Here is an 18,740-nt window from a genome sequence, read left to right on the forward strand (position 1 = left end):
TTTCGCCATTTCTGCTAAGTTCGTTACTTTCAGTATCCACTCTTCAATAGTGGGCAAAGAGTCCTTCTTCCAATATTGCGCTACCAACAGCCTAGCTGCTGATACTAAGTTCAAAATCAATTTAGTCTCTGATACTCTACAATCCGTCGTTATACCCAATAGGAACAATTGAGGAGTAAATTTCAACCTTCTTTTCAGAATATTCTGCATCACCCACCAAATTTTTATTCAAAATACCTTGATTTTCTTACAGGTCCACCATATATGATAATAGGTTGCATCATTACATTCACATCTCCAACATTTAGCTTGCAAATTCGAGTACATACATGATAATTTTTTAGGATCTAAGTGCCATCTATAAAACATTTTATAAAAATTCTCTCTCAAATTTTGTGCTTGCGTAAATTTAACATTTCTGACCCAAATCTTTTCCCACGTTTCCATCATCACTGGTTCCTGAAAGTTTTGTGCCCATTTTATCATACAATCCTTAACCAATTCCGTTTCTAAATCTATTTCCAATAATGCATTATACAACCTTTTAATATGCATCTGACTTTGATCTCTAATCTGTTTCACCAGATTTTCCTCATTTTGCATAACACCAATTTTTTGATCTTCCCTCCATCTAGCTTGAAGCTGACCATACTGAAACCAAGTATAAATTATCCCTTCTTCTTTTAATTCATCTAAAGATTTCAGTTGCAACTTACCCGTTTCCAAAAGAAGAAGCTCTTTATAAGTAATCACCTCTGTTTTTTGCTCTATACTTATATTTTCTATTGCATGTCTGGGATTTGCCCATATGAGTATCTTATAATTTAACTTATATTGGTACTTTTTCCAAACCCTCAACAACGCATTTCTAAGTATATGACCCTTAAACACTTTATCCACTTTTTTTTCATATAACAGATAAGCATGCCATCCATATAACAAATAAAAAAACATATAAAAACCTTCTATGTTTAATATTCTTTGTTCAGTTAAGTTAAACCAATCACTAATTTGTGATAAAGCAGCTGCTTCATAATACAATCTTAAGTTAGGCATTTTAAGACCTCCTCTCTCACATATATCCTGTATAATTTTCAGTTTCATTCTTGGTTTCTTCCCACCCCAGATGAAAGTATTAACCCCTTTCTGCCATTCCATCAGATTTCCATCTTTCTTAAGCACTGATATCATTTGAAACAAAAATAAAAACCGAGGTAGTACTTTCATTTTTATTGCTGCTATCCTTCCCAGTAATGATAGTTGTAGCTTTTTCCAATTTTCCATTTCTTTTTGTACTTTTTGCCAAAGAGCTTCATAATTATTTTTAAACAGTTTCGTGTTTGAGGCTGCAATATATACTCCTAGATACTTAACCTTTTTAACTATTTCAAACCCCGTTATTCTCCCTAGATCTTAGAAATTTCTGGTTTCAAAGACATATTCATTAATTTTTATCTCATCTTTTATTACTTTATAAATAAAGTTTTCAAGATCAACATTCAAATGAAATCAGATTACTTTCTTGTGGTGGCTGATGGACAGCCAGTTAGAAAAGAGTCAAGGAAGATATTAAATAATCATTTTAATATGATTATTGCTGTGAGGCTATTCATATCTGCAGGAATGGAAAGATTCTGAAATTTCCAGAACGGAGGAACGGCTGATGAAGATGACGGAACTAGCAGAGGCGGAAAAACTGATTTAGAAAAAGATCAACAACAACATTTATCAGTGGCTGCAAAATATGGACATTTTGCTGAAGAAAAAAAAAAGAAAAAATAAATGTTTCTGAAGATTAGAAAACGTAGTACGTTAATGAAAGAAGGAAATTATGATGTAACTTTAGGGGGAGAGGGCAAAATACAAATGTATCTATAACCACTGTCTAGAACCTATGGCACGTGTGCCAGAGGTAGCATGCAGCGCCCTCTCTGTGGGCACGCGAGCCGTCGCTGCAGATCAGCTCTGCTGCGCATGCGTCTCCCTCCGACCAACTGGTCTTCAGGTCCCTGCAGCGCATGTGCTGGGGGATGAGGTGCATGTGGGGGCCCCATGGATGCATGCGTGGGTGTGTGGCATATGGGGGAGCGTGCATGCGCAGGGGTGCACACATGCATGGGGCAGGGTGAATGCGTGGGGCCTGCATGCACATCGCATTTGGGGGGTTCGGGCCTGTGCATTTGTGCAGAGAATCAAAATAGAGCTGGAAGGGACCTTGGAGGTCTTCTAGTCCAACCCCCTGCTCAAGCAAGAAACCCTAGACCATTTCAGACAAGTGACTGTCCAGCCTCTGCTTAAAAGCCTCCAGTGATGGAGCACCCATAACTTCTTGGTGGCAAGCTGTTCTCCAGCGTGCTGCTTGGAGAATCCAAAGCGTGGGTAATCAATGGAGTGTTTTCCAGAGACTGAGTGTATGTTCCTTTAAATTTTTTGCCTTGGTTCCGCCTCCTTCTCTCGGCTGGTGTCAGTTTTTATTCACTCAGTGGAGCTGAAGAGACTGAACTTTGGCTTGCTCTGGAGAATTTTCTATTGCATTTCAACGCTTTGGTTCTGCTTACATCAAGTCTATCTTGGATTTTGTCTTCGCCTTTCATTTCCTATTGTTCTGGACTGTTGTGACTTAGAAGAAGGTGGTGAGTCGTTCGGGCTTCAGCCCGCCTCTTTGAGCCACCTAAGGGCTCTGTCCTGGCTGGGACATATCTATTAATTACAGCCGCCGGTGGGAGCGTTGGTTCCCGGCTTGCCGCCATGACCACCACCGCCATTAATTGAATTCTACCAATTTTACTGGCGGCTTCAGAGTCCCTGCTACCGGCTGGAACATACTCTATTACTGTTTAGTCTGTTCAGCCTGAAGCCAAGTGCCTTGCTGACGTGACTGATTGTGATTGCGAGAGGTCAGGATTCCCTCTCATATTGGGTTGCATTTACCTCCATCTCAACTTCGCTACGATTTCTAAGCTCCTGGCTCCGAGCGCAATTTGGAACCTATTCCTAGAACGCTGACTGAACGAAGGCAGAGGCGAGGTTCTGCGGCTAGGGGAAGCCCTTAGCCAATTGGCCTCAATTGAATCCGGCGGCGCTGAGGTGATTTTCCCGCTGCCGCCATTTTAAAACCGCCGTTCACATCGGGCGCCGGTGGCAACGTGTGCAGCCTCTGAGCTGACCATACTTGAGACAGCGACTCAGCTTGTGAGCCCTTGGACATCACAGCCGTTTTAATATCGCCAGATCGGCTGCTGGGCTCTGGGCTGCCCTTTTTCTTCCCGCTGACGACTTTTCTGCATTTGCCGTCCCATGCAGCCGCAGTTTATGCCGAGGCGGACGCCATTGCATATTTTCAACCACAGCGCCCCTGCAGTTATTAACTGTTCTTCCCGCCATTGCGCCATACAAGTTATCACGCAGGCGCTCCGTGTTGCTCTGGCGCAGAGGGCATATCTGTCATTCTCTTGGCCCATTGAATTCTAGTTTCAAGCTTGCGCCAGAGCCTTGACTACGGTCGGGCAGTAGACCCTTCCCATTCGGCGGCTATTGCTACACAGGGCATTACATCTGTTCAGTTCCTGTTAATTTAAATTAAAAAAAAAAAAACCCCTCTTCATCGATTGTATATAGTTGACGGTCCTAGCAGTCTACAATGGCGGACATGGACCTATCCTCAGACTGCGAACATTCCGACGACCAGTCACCTCCTGTGTCTATGCAGCCCAAGAAATTGACCTCTTCCAGATCCTGGTCTGCTAAGGCGACTTCGGCCCCACCTTCTGCACCTGACTCTCTGCCTCCCAAACGTTGCTCCTCTAAGAACAGGGATGAGCAGCGCAGACATCAGGCTCTGGAGCGCCAGTTTGAACTGGCCCATCAAAAGGCACTGCTTTCAGTCACCTGCACCAGCGCCAGCTTCTTCTGAGCCTGGTCCTGAACCTCCCTCACAACACGAGAAGGTTCCTTCCACTGACTGCAGCGACAGGTCTATTCATCGCACGGCTGACAATACTGGTCAGGGACCCTCAGCTATGTCGCCTCCTCAGCCACTGCCGCCACCTCCATCCCAGGGGCCTGTTCCACGACCCAGGCCTGAGGCTACCTTTACTCCCACTGCCGCGGGGCTCCGCCCAGTGGAGGGTTAGCATTCCAACCTGCCCTTGGACGTGCAGTCTATCGTGGCGGAGACTGTATCTAGGCTCCTTGCTTCCGGATCCTTACCTGCTACTCAGCCTGCGGCCGCACAGCCACCGGACCAGCCTCAGGCTGCAGCTCCTTCGGGCCACTACCAGACCTATGATTATGGCCATGACTATGATCACAGCGATGAATCAGATTGGGAGGACGACGAACATCGCCTCTCAGAATTTTCTGAGGACAAAGGCCTTTTGCCAGATCGGCCACCCCTTATCAGACTTTTTCGTCCATCTTTGTTTAAATCGTTGCTGCATAAGGCCAAGGTTTCAACCAACCTGGCAACACCTTCGGACCAACAGACGGCATCCACTTCTCAGTTTCCATCTGACGGCCTGTTCAACGTTCAAGCGTCTATGCAGGAATTCATACCTTGTCCTCAATTATTTTCGGAAGTCATTCAGCGGCCTTGGGGTCTTCCAGGGTCCCTGCCAGCTCCCAATGGCCTGGATAAATGACTATATTGCTCCGCTCCTAATCTGCAGGGCATGTTAAATTTACCTTCTGTGGATGCTCCTGTGGCCCAATTGACATCTTCTTCTCTCTTTACTAATGATGTCGCGGACGGTTTGCGTACGGAGGATAGGAAGGCGGAACTCCTCTTACGTAAAAATCACCAAGCGGCCGCTTGGGCCATCAGGGCCACTACCTCGGCCTCGTTCTTTAACCGGGCCTCACTCATCTGGCTTCACCAGTTACAGGACCTCTCAGTAAGGTGGGGGTGATTTCCATCATCCAGGCCTCCAGGCGGCCTTCTACGTCTAGAATATACAAGGCTACCTGGCGCTCCTTTTGTGCTTGGTGCGCCACCAAACATACTGACCCTACCTCTGCTTCCATCTCAGAGGTCTTGGACTTCCTCCACGCTGGCTTCAATAAGGGTCTAGCTCCCAGCACACTGCGCCGGCATGTTGCAGCCCTGGACACGGTCCTTTCTGCTCACCATGACAGCCCTCTCTCTCGGAATCCGCGGATTCGCTGCTTCCTCCGAGGAGCCTCCAACCTGCGACCTCCGGCGGTGCACCAGTACCCCACGTGGAGTCTTCCACTGGTGCTCCAGGCACTTACATTGCCGCCTTTCGAGCCGTTAGGGTCAACTGGGCTCCGTCTCTTGACCCTCAAGGTTGCCTTCTTGATCGCGATAACATCTGCGCCTTGGATCTCAGAGCTGGCTGCCTTGTCAGCGAGGAGTGACCTGTATGTCTTCCACCCTAATCGGGTCGTACTGCGGATGGACCCCTCTTTTTTGCCAAAAATTAATTCACTGTTTCACCGGGCGCAGGAACTGGTCCTCCCAGATTTCTTCCCCAACCCAAGGCATCCCTCCGAAGAACAGTGGCACACTTTGGATGTGCAGAGGGCTCTCCGTCGCTACATCAGGCGTACAGCTGCCTTTCGCCGCTCCGAAGCCTTGTTCGTTTCCTTCCTCCTGGCTTCATTAGGACAAAAGGTCTCCTCTGCAACGATAGGGAGATGGCTGAAAGCTTGCATATGCAAGACTTACGCACTACATGGTAAACCACCGCCCGGTCGGATTGTTCCTCACTCAACGAGGAGTGCCTCTACTACCGCAGCTTGGGCTACTCAGGCCTCCGTGTTAGAGATCTGCAGAGCAGCCACTTGGACGACACTGTCTCCGTTCATTAGACATTATAAAGTTGATACCTTCGCATCGGCAGAAGCATCCTTTGGTCGCTGTGTTCTTCAATCTGTCACATCTGTGGCGGCCGGCCTGGACCTTCCTGCTGTCCCCCCTGATGGCACTTGCTTGGGTATATACCACGCTTTGGATTCTCCAAGCAGCGTGCTGGAGAATGGACGTTGCTTACCTCAACGTCCCTTCTCGGCACACTGCTGGAGAATCCAACCCACCCTGTACCTTGCATCCTGAGTCCGGGTCCTCCCGCCTTATCTTCGTTATTCTGCTTCTTCCATCTTCGTGAACAAAACTGACACCAGCCGAGCGAAGGAGGCGGAACCAAGGCAAAAAATTTAAAGGTACACTCACTCAGTCTCTGGAAAACACTCCATTGATTACCCACGCTTTGGATTCTCCAAGCAGCGCGGCGAGAAGGGACGTTCAGGTAAGCAATGTCCGTTCCACTGGTTAATTGTCCTCACTGTTAGGAAGTTTCTCCTTAATTCCAGGTTGCTTCTCTCCTTTATTTTTATTTTTATTTGATTTATATGCCGCCCTTCTCCGGAGACTCAGGGCGGCTTACAATGCGTTAAGCAATAGCCTTCATACTTTTTGTATATTTATACAAAGTCAGCTTATTGCCCCCACAAACTGGGTCCTCATTTAACCTACCTTAGAAAGGATGGAAGGCTGAGTCAACCTTGAGCCTGGTAAGATTCGAACCTGCAGAAATTGCAGGCAGCTGTGTTAATTACAGGGTGCATTAAACCACTGTACTACCAAGGCTCCTTGATGAGTTTCCATTCGTTGCTTCTTGTCCTGCCTTCAGGGGCTTTGGAGAACAGGTTGAGCCCCTCTTCTTTGTGGCAGCCCCTCAAATACTGGAAGACTGCTATCATGTCTCCCCTGGTCCTTCTTTTTTCTAGACTAGCCAAACCCAAATCCTGCTACCATTGCTCACATATTTTTGTCTCCAGGCCTTTAATCCACAGGTGAAATGCTCCCAGTTCGGACTGGACTGCCCAATCTGGTAACGATGGCAGCAGGTGATTCAGAGAACTGGTAGCAAAAATCCCTGGCCCCCACCCCCATTGCCCAGCTGAGCCACGCGATCATCAGAGGCTTTCTTTTTCTTTTAAAAAGCATTTTTTCTACAACCTCTTTGGCCGAAAACATGCTTTTAAAAGTAAAAAAAAAAAAGCCTCTGATCGCGTGGCTCAGCTGGGATCGTCAGAGGCTTTTAAAAGCATGTTTTTCTGCAACCTCTTAAGGTTGTAGAAAAAATGCTTTTAAAAGTAAAAAAAAAAAAAAAGTTGGCCACACCCTCCCAGTCACATTACCCACCCCCCTCACCAAGCCACGCCCACAGAACCGGTAGTAACAAATTTTACCTTTCACCACTGCTTTAATCATCTTAGTTGCTCTTCTTTGCACTTTTTCCAAAGTGGCCCAGGCTTGTAGAAAGTTAATTCTTTCCTGCAGAGGATGCTTTCTGAATTTTCAGGAGTTTTTCACCACTGAACAACTGGAAGGCGATCTCTTCGTAGGGCGTCGATACTCCACATTCGAACAAGCAGCCGAAGAAGACTGGATCTTCCCCTGTGCAAACAGCCAAGTCTGAGTAGGCACTGGGTCCCGTGTTCAAGATCCAGGGTGTCTTCCAGGAATTTTCCTCCAATGGACAAGGGTTCAAATAGATGCCCAGATCTGCACGTCTCTTTCGGTTGGTGGGATGGGAGAAGATCAGCCACGATTTGGGGGTCTTTGAGGAGGCTAAGGAAGATTCAGACCCCAGTTGTGGTGAAGGAAAACTCACCACGCTACCTTGACAACCATGGGGTGATTCCTGCAGTTTCCGAGATCGGAAGGGGGCTTCAAAGAGGCATCCACCGTCTTTGCTGAAGACCTCAAGACGGTATCGGTCATGGCTGCGGGCGTTACAGTATAACACCGGGCTATTATTCCGGTCCACCAACTCTGCCAATTGGCACTCCGATGCCTGCAGTGGTTTTTGGAGGTGGCCCTTCTGCCATGTCTTCCCGCCGTCGTCGCTGTAGAAGGCGAAGGAGTGAGGTTTGGTGCCACAGCAGAGCGCGTGTCCAAACAGACGTGTGTGGATGTAATAAGCGTAAGCTGGGACGAGCAGCCGCCCAGAGCTCAGCTGCACTCCGTGGCCCGGTCCCACGGCAAATGTGGCCCAGTTGTTCACATCTTTTCCAATCACTTGTTCGGTCAAGTCCGTCATTGGGCTCCAGGTGCGTCCACCATCTTTGCTGAAGATGTAGCCCAGCCTGGTGACATTTTTGCTCGTCCAGATCTGGTGTGTGTTGGTGATGTGGTCGAGAACACAGATGAAGAACAGGAAAATGGTGCCTTCCTTTGCATTGTACACTGGACACGGATTCATGGTGCGATATTTGGGTAGAACCGCGGTCTCCAGAATCTGCAGGGGGCCCCACTAGAGAGAAAATACAAAATAGTCAGATGTGAAATTGTCCCAGCAAATCCTAATCAGCTTTCTTTGGCAAAGAGAGAGAAAAGACCTGGGACCTATTATAGCTCTTTTGCACTAAACCAAGAGTCAGCAACCTGCGGCTCTGGAGCTGCATGTGGCTCTTTCACCCCTCTGCTGCGGCTTGGTCACTCAATATGTGTCACAACCGCCAATGTGCGACACCCGCCGGCACGTGATTTATTGAGTTTTTCAACCCCTGGTAGGCCAACCATGGATAAGTCCAAGAAAAGAAAAGTTTCAGAAGAAAACAGAACGTTTAATTCGACTACATATGCTAGTTTTTTGGCTGCTCAAGTAATAGTCAGGCACAGGAAGGCTTTTGTGGCTCCCGGTGTTTTCTTTTCTGTGGGAAACGGGTCCAAATGGCTCTCTTGAGTGTTTAAGGTTGCAGACTCCTGCACTAAACCATGTTTTGTTTTAAACCCAGTTATGCAGTGAAGCCACAGTGTTCTAAGTCATGCAAGCTCAGGGGAGCATCAAGGACCCCACAACACGAAGCTGTAAGGCAGTTTGTGTACAAGCTGCAGGATTCTAATTCATGCACAACACTAAGCTAGCTACACATTATGGTTTGGATACCAGCTGGGTATATGCACTGAGCTAAATCCCTAATACAGGCAGTCCTCGACTTATAACAATTCGTTTAGTGACAGTTCGAAGTTACAACAGCACTGAAAAAAGTGACATATGACCGTTTTTCAGAGTTACGACCTTTGCAGCATCCCCACCATCAAGTGATCAAAATTCAGATATTTGGCAACTGACTCATATTTATGACGGTCACCGTGTCCCGGGGTCACGTGATCTCCTTTTGCGACCTCCTGACATGCGAAGTCAATGGGGATTCACTTAACAACTGTGTTACTAATTTAACAACTGCAGTGGTTTGCTTAATAATTGTGGCAAGACAGGCTGTAAAATGGGGCAAAACTCAATGAACAATTATCTCACTCAGCAATGGAAATGTTGGGTTCAATTGTGGCCATAAGTCGAGGACTACCCATACAGGGAGTTGACAATGTTGTGGCTCCGTTACCTGAGCCTGTGTTATCGGAGGGAGAAGGCTCTGAACATGAAGGAGAGGAGTTGGCCAGGCCTCCCTCTCCAGGACCCTCCTCTCTGGCAATGCCTCAGGTGTCTCCCGAAGGAGAAGAGATTGGTCAGGAGCCAGGTATCTCCTCACAGTCGGACAGTGACGGAGATAAGTCTTGGCTGGATCCATACCAGCGTCGGAGAGACAGGCGTGCGCAGCAGAAGAGGAGGCGTGCCAGAGATTAGGCTGAGTCACTGGACCACACCCCTCACGGGATAAAAGGGGGTGAGGTGGCCATTCAGACTCTGTGACGGACAAAACTAACTACTAGCGAGTCACATTGTATTTTTGAAACAGCGTTATCTGCCTTGGATTTAATACGGACTGGACTTGACAATTCCTGACCTGTGTGTATCTTGTTTGGGTTTATCTGTCGGAGGAACAACCCCTCCCTCTATGAGTAAAGTTCTTGGCAAGCAGCTACTGGGTTGCTGCCAAGCCTCTTATCGAAAGAATTTGTTGTCTGCCAGTTTTATTTAACCCCTGGCTATCTGTTTGTGTTCGTGTGTGAGACAGAGACAGAACAGACAATGGCCAAAACTTGCTGAATGTGGGACACAATATTCCCTTCTTCCATTGATTGATTGGGTCCTGTTTGGGAATCATGAGGACTAGAATCTTTAAAAAAAAAATAGAATAGAATATTTGCTAGTCTGGTTCAAGCAGTTGTGTGCACACAGCCATAGTATGACATGGGGCAGAAAGACAATGTATGGGGTGCCCTGAATCCACCTGAAAGGTGGGAGGTATAATGAACAGAGGTAGTGAATTGGGAATCATGGCTACTTTGGGGCTGCAGGGTTACCTTCACGGACAGGCCCTCTTTCTGGCCACGTCGCATCACTAGAAACTTGGCGTCTTCGTCCTGGGGTGAGGTGCGTTCCTCCGCAAAGGCCAGAAAGGTGGACTCTGAAGACAGGTAGAACAGAGCAGGGATGCGGTAAGTGAGGCCCCCCTCTTGGCGGAAGAGGGTCACCTTTTCAGAGACCTCCGAAGTCTCCGCCATCTTCTCTGGAGACGGGAAAATTCTAGGAGGGGGAAAAAAAGGGACATCAAATCAAGCCAACATTTCTAAGCTCCAGCCCTGTTGAGGAGCTTAAGGTAGGTGGACGTCAACTCCCAGAATTCCCTAGCCTAGCGAATTCTGGGAATGGAAGTCCACCCATCTTCAAGTCCCTGAGGTTAGGCAAAAGGCGGCCGCTAAAAAAGAAACAGGAGAAACAGGCACTTCCATAGAAGAGAATAGCTGTAATTCAGGGTTTGCCCCAAAGGTGCTTTTTCAAGAGGCAACTGGATTTTCTGGTTCTTCTTTGAAGACGTTTCGCTTCGCATTCAAGAAGCCATAAAGAGGGCTGGGAAAATATTTACAGACCCCTCGCATCCTGGACACCAACTCTTTCAACTCCTACCCTCAAAACGCCGCTATAGAGCACTGCACACCAGAACAACTAGACACAAGAACAGTTTTTTCCCGAACGCCATCACTCTGCTAAACTAATAATTCCCTCAACACTGTCAAACTATTCACTAAGTCTGCATTACTATTAATCTTCTCATCCTTCCTATCACCCATCTCCTCCCACTTATGACTGTATGACTGTAACCTCGTTGCTGGGATCCTTACAATTTATATTGACTGTTTCTTAATATGATTCGATTGCTTATTTAGTAACCTATGACTATCATTAAGTGTTGCACCTTATGATTCTTGACGGATGTATCTTTTCTTTTATGTACACTGAGAGCTTAAGCACCAGAGACAAATTCCTTGTGTGTCCAATCACACTTGGCCAATAAATTCTATTATTTCTTTATTTCTTTATTTCTTTCTTTATTTATTTATTTCTTTATTTATTGAATTGAATTAATGTTAATTATTAATTAATTATTAATATTGCCAGGGCTGAGAAACATATTTTAATTTATCTATTTATTTATTTATCTGTTAAAGCGAGCCCCTGCATTTCAGAAAAGTGTCTTCATCAGAATTTATTTTTTTTTTTAATTTCCTGCCTGGCTAACGGTTTCATAACGGGCTTATTCTATTGCTGCCAGCATTTGGGGCTTTCTTCCTGCTGTGGGGGTGCGGGAGGGTGGGGGGGAGGGAAGAGGAAGATAGGGGAGGGCCCCTGAATGGCGGGTGTCTATCTAAGCCAGAATACCCTAAATGTAGGGAAGGGGGGGCTGGAAAGGGGGACCTCCTTTTCCTTCCAACCATCCATGGGGGTGTGTGTGGAGAAGGGAGAGATGGTGGGATGTGGGGGGGGATGAGGGGGGAGAGCAGTGGCCTCCACCCCATGGAAGGAGGCCAAAGTAGCTTTCTGCAATTGGGGGCCATGCTTGCGCCAGGACCCTCCTCCCCAGGCATTCCCCCTCCCCTTGGCATTCCCCATTTCCCCCAGGTTTTCCTTTCCCCCCTCCCCTTGGACCTCCCCTCCCCAGGACTCCCCCTCCCAGGCCTTCCCCCTCCCCTCGGCATTCCCCATTCCCCCCAGGTTTTCCTTTCCCCCCCTCCCCTTGGACCCCCCCTCCCCAGGACTCCCCCTCCCAGGCATTCCCCCTCCCCTCGGCATTCCCCATTCCCCCCAGGTTTTCCTTTCCCCCCCTCCCCTTGGACCCCCCTCCCCAGGACTCCCCCTCCCCCAGGATTACCCCCTCCCAGGCATTCCCCCTCCCCTCGGCATTCCCCATTCCCCACCCCCACCCCAGGTTTCCCTTTCCCCCCTCCCCCTGGACACCCTTCCCCAGGACTCCCCCTCCCCCAGGATTACCCCCTCCCAGGCATTCCCCCTCCCCTCGGCATTCCCCACCCCCGGTTTCCCTTTCCCCCCTCCCCCTGGACCCCCCCTCCCCAGGACTCCCTCTCCCCCCAGGATTGCCCCTCCCCCGGGGTTTCCCCCCCTCCTTCCGCGCCCCTCAACTCACAGCACTGCGGATTCGCGGCCCCTGCTTGCAAGCGCTCGGCGCGAGGATCGGCAACCCCGGAACTCCCCCCCCCCCCGGTCCCCTCCTCCTCCTCCTCCTCCGCTCCTCCCCCGGCAGCCCTGGTCAGCCGGATTGAGGTGCGACTCCCACCCGGCCCCACCTTCCTGCTCCAGAGTTAGGGAGTTACCGGGGTGGGGCAGGGATGGAGGCCGTTTGGGTGCCCGCGGGCGCCAGCCTCATCTCGCAGCGCATCGCCAAATGGTTTGAGATTGAAAACAACGAAAGCAAAGGCGGGGCGAGTGGATCGGCAGAGGGATGGATGGATGGGTGGGCGCAAGGCAGAAATCCGGCGGCTACTGCTCGTGCACAATCCACGGTAGCAAAACCTCGACTGATGCAAGTGATGCGTTTCATTGAAATGCAGCCCGTTTTGCAGCTGCAAAGATCGGCAGTTTGCTACGCTCTTATGCAACACAGAACGTATTTTCATTCTGATAATAAAGGCTATAATTCTAATATGAAAAGGGTTTTATGGGGGAGGAGGAGCCGCCAGGCACCTCCAGAGAAGAACGTTCTGCACGCGTGCACCATACACACGTGCGCCAGACTGACGCGTAGACACAGGGGCCGTGGTTGGCGAAAGCTGATGTGGCCTTATGGAATCCAGAGAAACCTCGCTTGTTGCCCCCTAGCGGCCGCTCGAGGTGCTGTAAGTGCTGAGCCTGGTACAGGCAGTCCTCGATCTACGACCGCCACAGAGCCCAAATTTTTCTGTCGTTAGGCGAGATGTTTAAATGCGCTTTGCCCCATTTTAAGACCTTTCTTCAGTGGTGGGATTCAAATAATTTAACAACCGGTTCTCTGCCCTAATTATTTCTTCCGACAACCAGTTCACCAAACTGATCAGAAAGTTAACAACCGGTTCTCCCGAAGTGCTGCGAACTGGCTGAATCCCCCCACTGCCTTTCTTCTTAAGGGAATGACTGCAGTGGCTTTGAGCCAGGCTAAGATTCGATATTGGGATAAAACTCAAATATTAGAAATCCAAATCTTTGGTCAAGACAGAAGTGCCTCTTCTGTGCCAAGGTGCTGAGATGACAACTTCAATTCCCTCTAACACTTTTTCTCTGCTAGTAGCAATAGCACTTAAGAGTGTTAGACTTATATATCGCTTCACAGTGTTTTATAGCCCTGTCTGAGCAGTTTACAGAATTAGCATTTTGCCCCCAATAATCTGGGTCCTCATTTTACCAACCTCGGATGGAAGGATGGAAGGCTGAGTCAAACTCGAGCCATTCAGAATCGAATCGCCAAACTGCAGCCAGCCAGTAGTAGCAGAAATAGTAGTTCTGCATTTTAGCCACTGTGCCACCACGGCTCATACAGATTTCTTTTTTTATATATATTATATGTTTTTTCTTTATAAACAATAAGTGCTTAGTGAACAGCATACAGTCCAAGTCAATTTGTTTACATAACAATATTAAACTCCTAGTTTCTACCTCTATTAGCCAACCATTGATAAAACAAACACCAAGTTTGAAAATATTCTGTGCCTTCTTTTTCTTTTATCTTCAGTATCAGTCTGTCCATGTCTGCACAGTCTAATGTTTTCTTAATTAGTCTGTCTGTGGGTGTTTCCCCGTTTTTCTAGCATTGCGCAACTACAATTCTTCCCGCTGTCAAAGCATGTAATATTAATTAAACATTCCCTTTATCATATTTCTCTGGCAATATGACTAACAAAAATAATTCTGGCATAGTCTATATGTTTCTAACCATGTATGTATTTTTTCTAACCATGTATGTATTTTCGTCCTTTTTTATTTTTTTTGCTTTTGTACATGACCACCACATATGATATGTACCCAGAATTTCATTACATTCCAACATTTCCAATAGTGAGAACATGTTTTTAAACATTTCAGCTAATCTAGCTGAAACAAATTTTTGTACAAATTTTCCTTATATGAGTTCACTTCAGAGGGTTTGTCGTGTTTGGGGAGCTGGGTCAGAACAGGTGGGAGGTATAATGAACAGAGGTAGTGAACTGGGAATCATGGCTACTTTGGGGCTGCAGGGTTACCTTCACGGACAGGCCCTCTTTCTGGCCACGTCGCATGACCAAGAACTTGGCGTCTTCGTCCAAGGGTGAGGTGCGTTCTTCCGCAAAGGCCAGGAAGGTGGACTCCGAAGACAGGTAGAGCAGAGCGGGGATGCGGTAAGTGAGGCCCCCCTCCTGGCGGAAGAGGGTCACCTTCTCAGAGACCCCCGAAAACTCCGCCATCTTCTCTGGAGACGGGAGAGGCCAAATTAAGCCAATCTTCAGCAGTAGCAATTTCAGCCAACCGCAGTATGCAGAGGAGATGGAGTTTCTTACCCCTCCCCAGGATTCTCCTTTCCCCTCCCCATAATCCCCCTTTCCCTTCCCCTGTATTCCCCCTCCCCCTGAATCCCCCCTCCCCAAGGATTCTCCTTCTCCCTGAATTCCCCCCTCCAGTTTTCCCTTTTTTTTTTAATTTGATTTATATGCCGCCCTTCTCCGGAGACTCAGGGCGGCTTACAATGCATTAAGCAATAGCCTTCATACTTTTGTATATTTATACAAAGTCAGCTTATTGCCCCCACAAATTTTACCTACCTTAGAAAGGATGGAAGGCTGAGTCAACCTTGAGCCTTGGCGAGATTCGAACCAGCAGTAATTGCAGGCAGCTGTGTTAATGACAGGGTGCTTAGACCACTGTGCTATCAAGGCTAAGAGCCTTGGTAGTACAGTAGTGTAAAGCACCCTGTTATTAAGACCAGCTGCCTGCAATTACTGCTGGTTCGAATCTCGCCAAGGCTCAAGGTTGACTCAGCCTTCCATCCTTTCTAAGGTAGGTAAATTGAGGACCCAGTTTGTGGGGGGCAGTAAGCTGACTTTGTATAAATATACAAAAGGATGAAGGCTATTGCTTAACGCACTGTAAGCCGCCCTGAGTCTCCGGAGAAGGGCGGCATATAAATCAAATTAAAAAAAAAAAAAGGCTCCTTTCCCCCCTCGACTCCCCATTACCCGTCCCCAAGACTCCCCCTCCTCCAGGACTGTCCCTTCCTCTGTCCCGGGGATTTCCCCCGCTCCTTCCGCGCTCCCCAACCCCACTCACAGCACTGAGGATTCGCGCCCCTGCTTGCAAGCGCTCCGCGAGGATCGCCAAGCTCGAAGCATCTCGGTCTTCTCGTCCTCCTTCTCCGCTCCTCAGCTCCGCCCTCGCCGGCCCTGCTCGGCCGGTTTGACGTGGGACTCCCACGGGGCTCCACCTGGCGGGCCCAGCAACCGCGGAGTTACCGGGAGGGATGGAGGGATGGAGGTTTCTCGGCGCCCGCGGGCGCCAGCCTCATCTCGCAGCGCATCGCCAAATGGTTTGAGGTTGAAAAAAAGAAAGCAAAGCCGTGGCGGGGGCGGCTGGATCGACAGGGGGATGGGTGGGTGGGCGCAGGGGCAGAAATCCGGACGCAGCGCCGGCCACTGCTCCTGGACAGTCCACGGCAGCAACTACTTCCTTTCATTGAAATGCCTCGGGTTTTGCAGCCGAGCCGCGGCGCGCTTCAAGAGGAGCACATCCCGCACGGGATGCCCCGGGTCGACGCATGGACAGACACAGGTGCATCCGAGGAAGGGCGCTGCGGACGCGGGTTCAAGAGAACGCGGGCTCTGGAAAGGAAACGGAGGATGCTGTCGTGTCTTGGGGATCCCAGTCAATGCAACTGATCTGCGTTGAAGGCAGGCATTTAGACGGAGGTCTCCTAGGCTGGGTATGCGTAGCCTAACGAAGAGAAGGATTGGAGGGGGGGCATGATAGCACTCTTCCAATAGCTGAGGGGCTCCCCCAAAGAAGAGAGGGGTTTTTTCCCCACCTATTCTCCAAAGCACCTGAAGGCAGGAGGAGAAGCAATGGCTGGAAATGAATTAAGGTGAGAAGCAAGCTAGAAATAAGGAGAAATTTCCTGGCAGGGAGCAGAATTAATCAGCTGTCTTCAGAAGTTGTGGAAAGATCGGACAACCATTTGTTTAGAATGATATATGGACTTCTTATTGAGGAGAGGGCTGGGCTAGAGGACCTCCAAGGTCCTTCCCAACTCTGTTATTTTGTACTCTTGCTAAGTGAGACGGTTGAGTGTGTCATGTCCAATTTTACTTTTTTTTTTTGCATTGATTGTTAAGCAAATCACTGCAGTCATTAGCTGAATCACACAGTCATTAAGTGAATCTGACTTCCCCCATGCACTTTGCTTGTCAGAAGCAGGCTGGGAAGGGCGCAAATGACAATCAATCAGAATAGAGCTGGAAGGGACCTTGGAAGTCTTCTAGTCCAACCCTCAGCTCAAGCAGGAAGGCCCTCTTCCATTTCAGACAGGTGGCTGTCCAGTTTCTTCTTAAAAGCCTCCAGTGTTGGCACACCCACAACTTCCAGAGGCAAGCTGTTCCACTGGTTAATTGTCCTCACTATTAGGAAGTTTCTCCTTAATTCCAGGTGGCTTCTCTCCTTGATTAGTTTCCATCCGTTGCTTCTTGTCCTGCCTTCAGGGGCTTTGGAAAATGATTTTTTTAAATAAACCTTTTATTGTTAAAACAAAAGTTGGACATGATGGAACCGTCTTGGCGATCTCTCTGCCACACAAAATATAGCACAAGTTTCTTATATCTTCAATATACATTACTACTTACTAATTCTATACACATGCTTAATGTCTTTTACATGTTTACAGATACATATTATATTACATATATTGCCTCTTGTTTCGATCTATACATCCTTGTTCTTATCTGTTTCGACTTCCATTCCTTAAGTCTAACCATTGGTAAAATTTATTCCAAATCTCATAGTATTCTGCCTCTCTTTTATTTTTCAGTTCTAATGTCAGTCTATCACATTCTGCACATTCAAATACTTTCTTATTATTTCCCATTCTTTCGGTACGTTTTCACTCTTCCATTGTCGGGCATAAACTATTCTTGCTGCTGCTGTTACGTAGTGTTAAATACGTTAACCCTTTACTTAAACCTTCTTTTATAATTCCTAATAGAAATAGTTCTTGTTTGAGTTCCCCTTTCTGTCCTGTCATTTCTTCTAACCATATTTGAATCCTTTGCCAAGATTCTTTTGCTTTTCTAGATGTCCACCATAAGTGGTAATAGGTGCCCGGTATTTGATCACATTTCCAGCATTTAGGTGATCACATTTTGTACATTTGGGCTAGCCTAACTGGTGGTAGGTGCCACCTATAAAACATTTTGTATAGGTTCTTTTTGTATGATGTGGCCAGTTAGCTTCCTCTTTCTTTCCCACAATTTTTCCCACTTCTCCAATTCGATATTGTACCCAAAGTTCTTTGCCCATACCACCATTGTCTCTTTAACACGCTCTTCCTCCATTTTGCATTCTAATAAAAAATTTATACATTGCTTTAATCATTTTCTCCTCTGTCCGCAATAAAAGTTTTTCTAATATCGTTAAGTTTCTGCTGATGCCCCACGTTTTCATCTCTTTCATATAACTTGACTGAATTTGCAAATATGACCACCATTCCAAATCTAACCCTTGTCCTTTTAGCTGCAATCTCGATTTTGTGGCAGCCCCTCAAACACTGGAAGACTGCTATTATGTCCCCCCTACTCCTTCGTTTATCCTGGGACACTGTAACTATCGTAACTATATGCCGGTTGCCAAACACCTGAATTCCAATCCTGCAACAATTGTAACGGCAAGAATTGGTCATAAATCACTTCTTTTAAAAGGCTGTGGCATCTTTGAACGGTCAACTAGACAAATCAAATTTAACTCTTACTTACATTCCTGGAAATAAATTTTGACTGGGGGCCTGCGGGACTTTTGCAGAGGGGTGACTGACATTTGGGGGGCGGGCAGCACTGAGCCCCTCCTCCAGGTTCATTCTATTCTATTCTATTCTATTCTATTCTATTCTATTCTATTCTATTCTATTCTATTCTATTCTACTCTACTCTACTCTACTCTACTCTACTCTACTCTACTCTACTCTACATTCTGTTTCGTTCTCTTCGTTCCCTTCCCATCCCATCCCTTACCTACATTTGTTAATTGATTAGCAAAAAGTTCATCTATTTCTTCTGCTCGGTTAGGTGGCCTGTAGTTTATGCCTATAACAATGTCGTTCTTTTTTCCTTTTATATTGACCCATAGGGATTCTAGGAGGTTTTCATCCCGTTTTGTAGATTTCTGTAGAGATGTAGAGATATTTTATATATAATGCAACTCCATCTCCTTTGTTAGGTCTGTTTCCTCTGAACAGCTTATACTTTTCCACCAGTACACTCCAGTAATTAAGTTTCATGTCGCCAAGTTTCAAAATTAATATCTGCCTTT

At 47.5% G+C, this 18,740-nt stretch overlaps 1 protein-coding gene across 1 annotated transcript; it reads right to left on the bottom strand.

Annotated features, from left to right (window-relative positions):
• Positions 1–7,222: 7,222 nt before the first annotated feature.
• On the bottom strand, positions 7,223–14,641 carry LOC139317156 (sialidase-3-like). Its single transcript, XM_070944114.1, has 2 exons — positions 14,441–14,641; positions 7,223–8,279 (listed from the first exon to the last, which is right to left on the bottom strand). Exons 1-2 carry the CDS (start codon positions 14,639–14,641, stop codon positions 7,287–7,289), a joined length of 1,194 nt encoding a protein of 397 aa, XP_070800215.1. The 3' UTR covers positions 7,223–7,286.
• Between the last annotated feature and the right edge of the window lie 4,099 nt (positions 14,642–18,740).

Source organism: Pituophis catenifer, unplaced genomic scaffold (genome assembly GCF_029215685.1).
Source record: "Pituophis catenifer annectens isolate HBS135680 unplaced genomic scaffold, rPitCat1.0.hap2 SCAF_4, whole genome shotgun sequence".
In the NCBI taxonomy this organism is placed as follows: domain Eukaryota; kingdom Metazoa; phylum Chordata; class Lepidosauria; order Squamata; family Colubridae; genus Pituophis; species Pituophis catenifer.

Bases quoted from the DNA above. Each gene is read 5' to 3' on its own strand.
- LOC139317156 (XM_070944114.1), bottom strand. From the start codon at position 14,641: ATGGCGGAGTTTTCGGGGGTCTCTGAGAAGGTGACCCTCTTCCGCCAG. The intron at 8,280-14,440 runs GTAACCCTGCAG...TTTTCTCTCTAG, and splicing joins AAGAGGGCCTGTCCGTGAAG to TGGGGCCCCCTGCAGATTCT.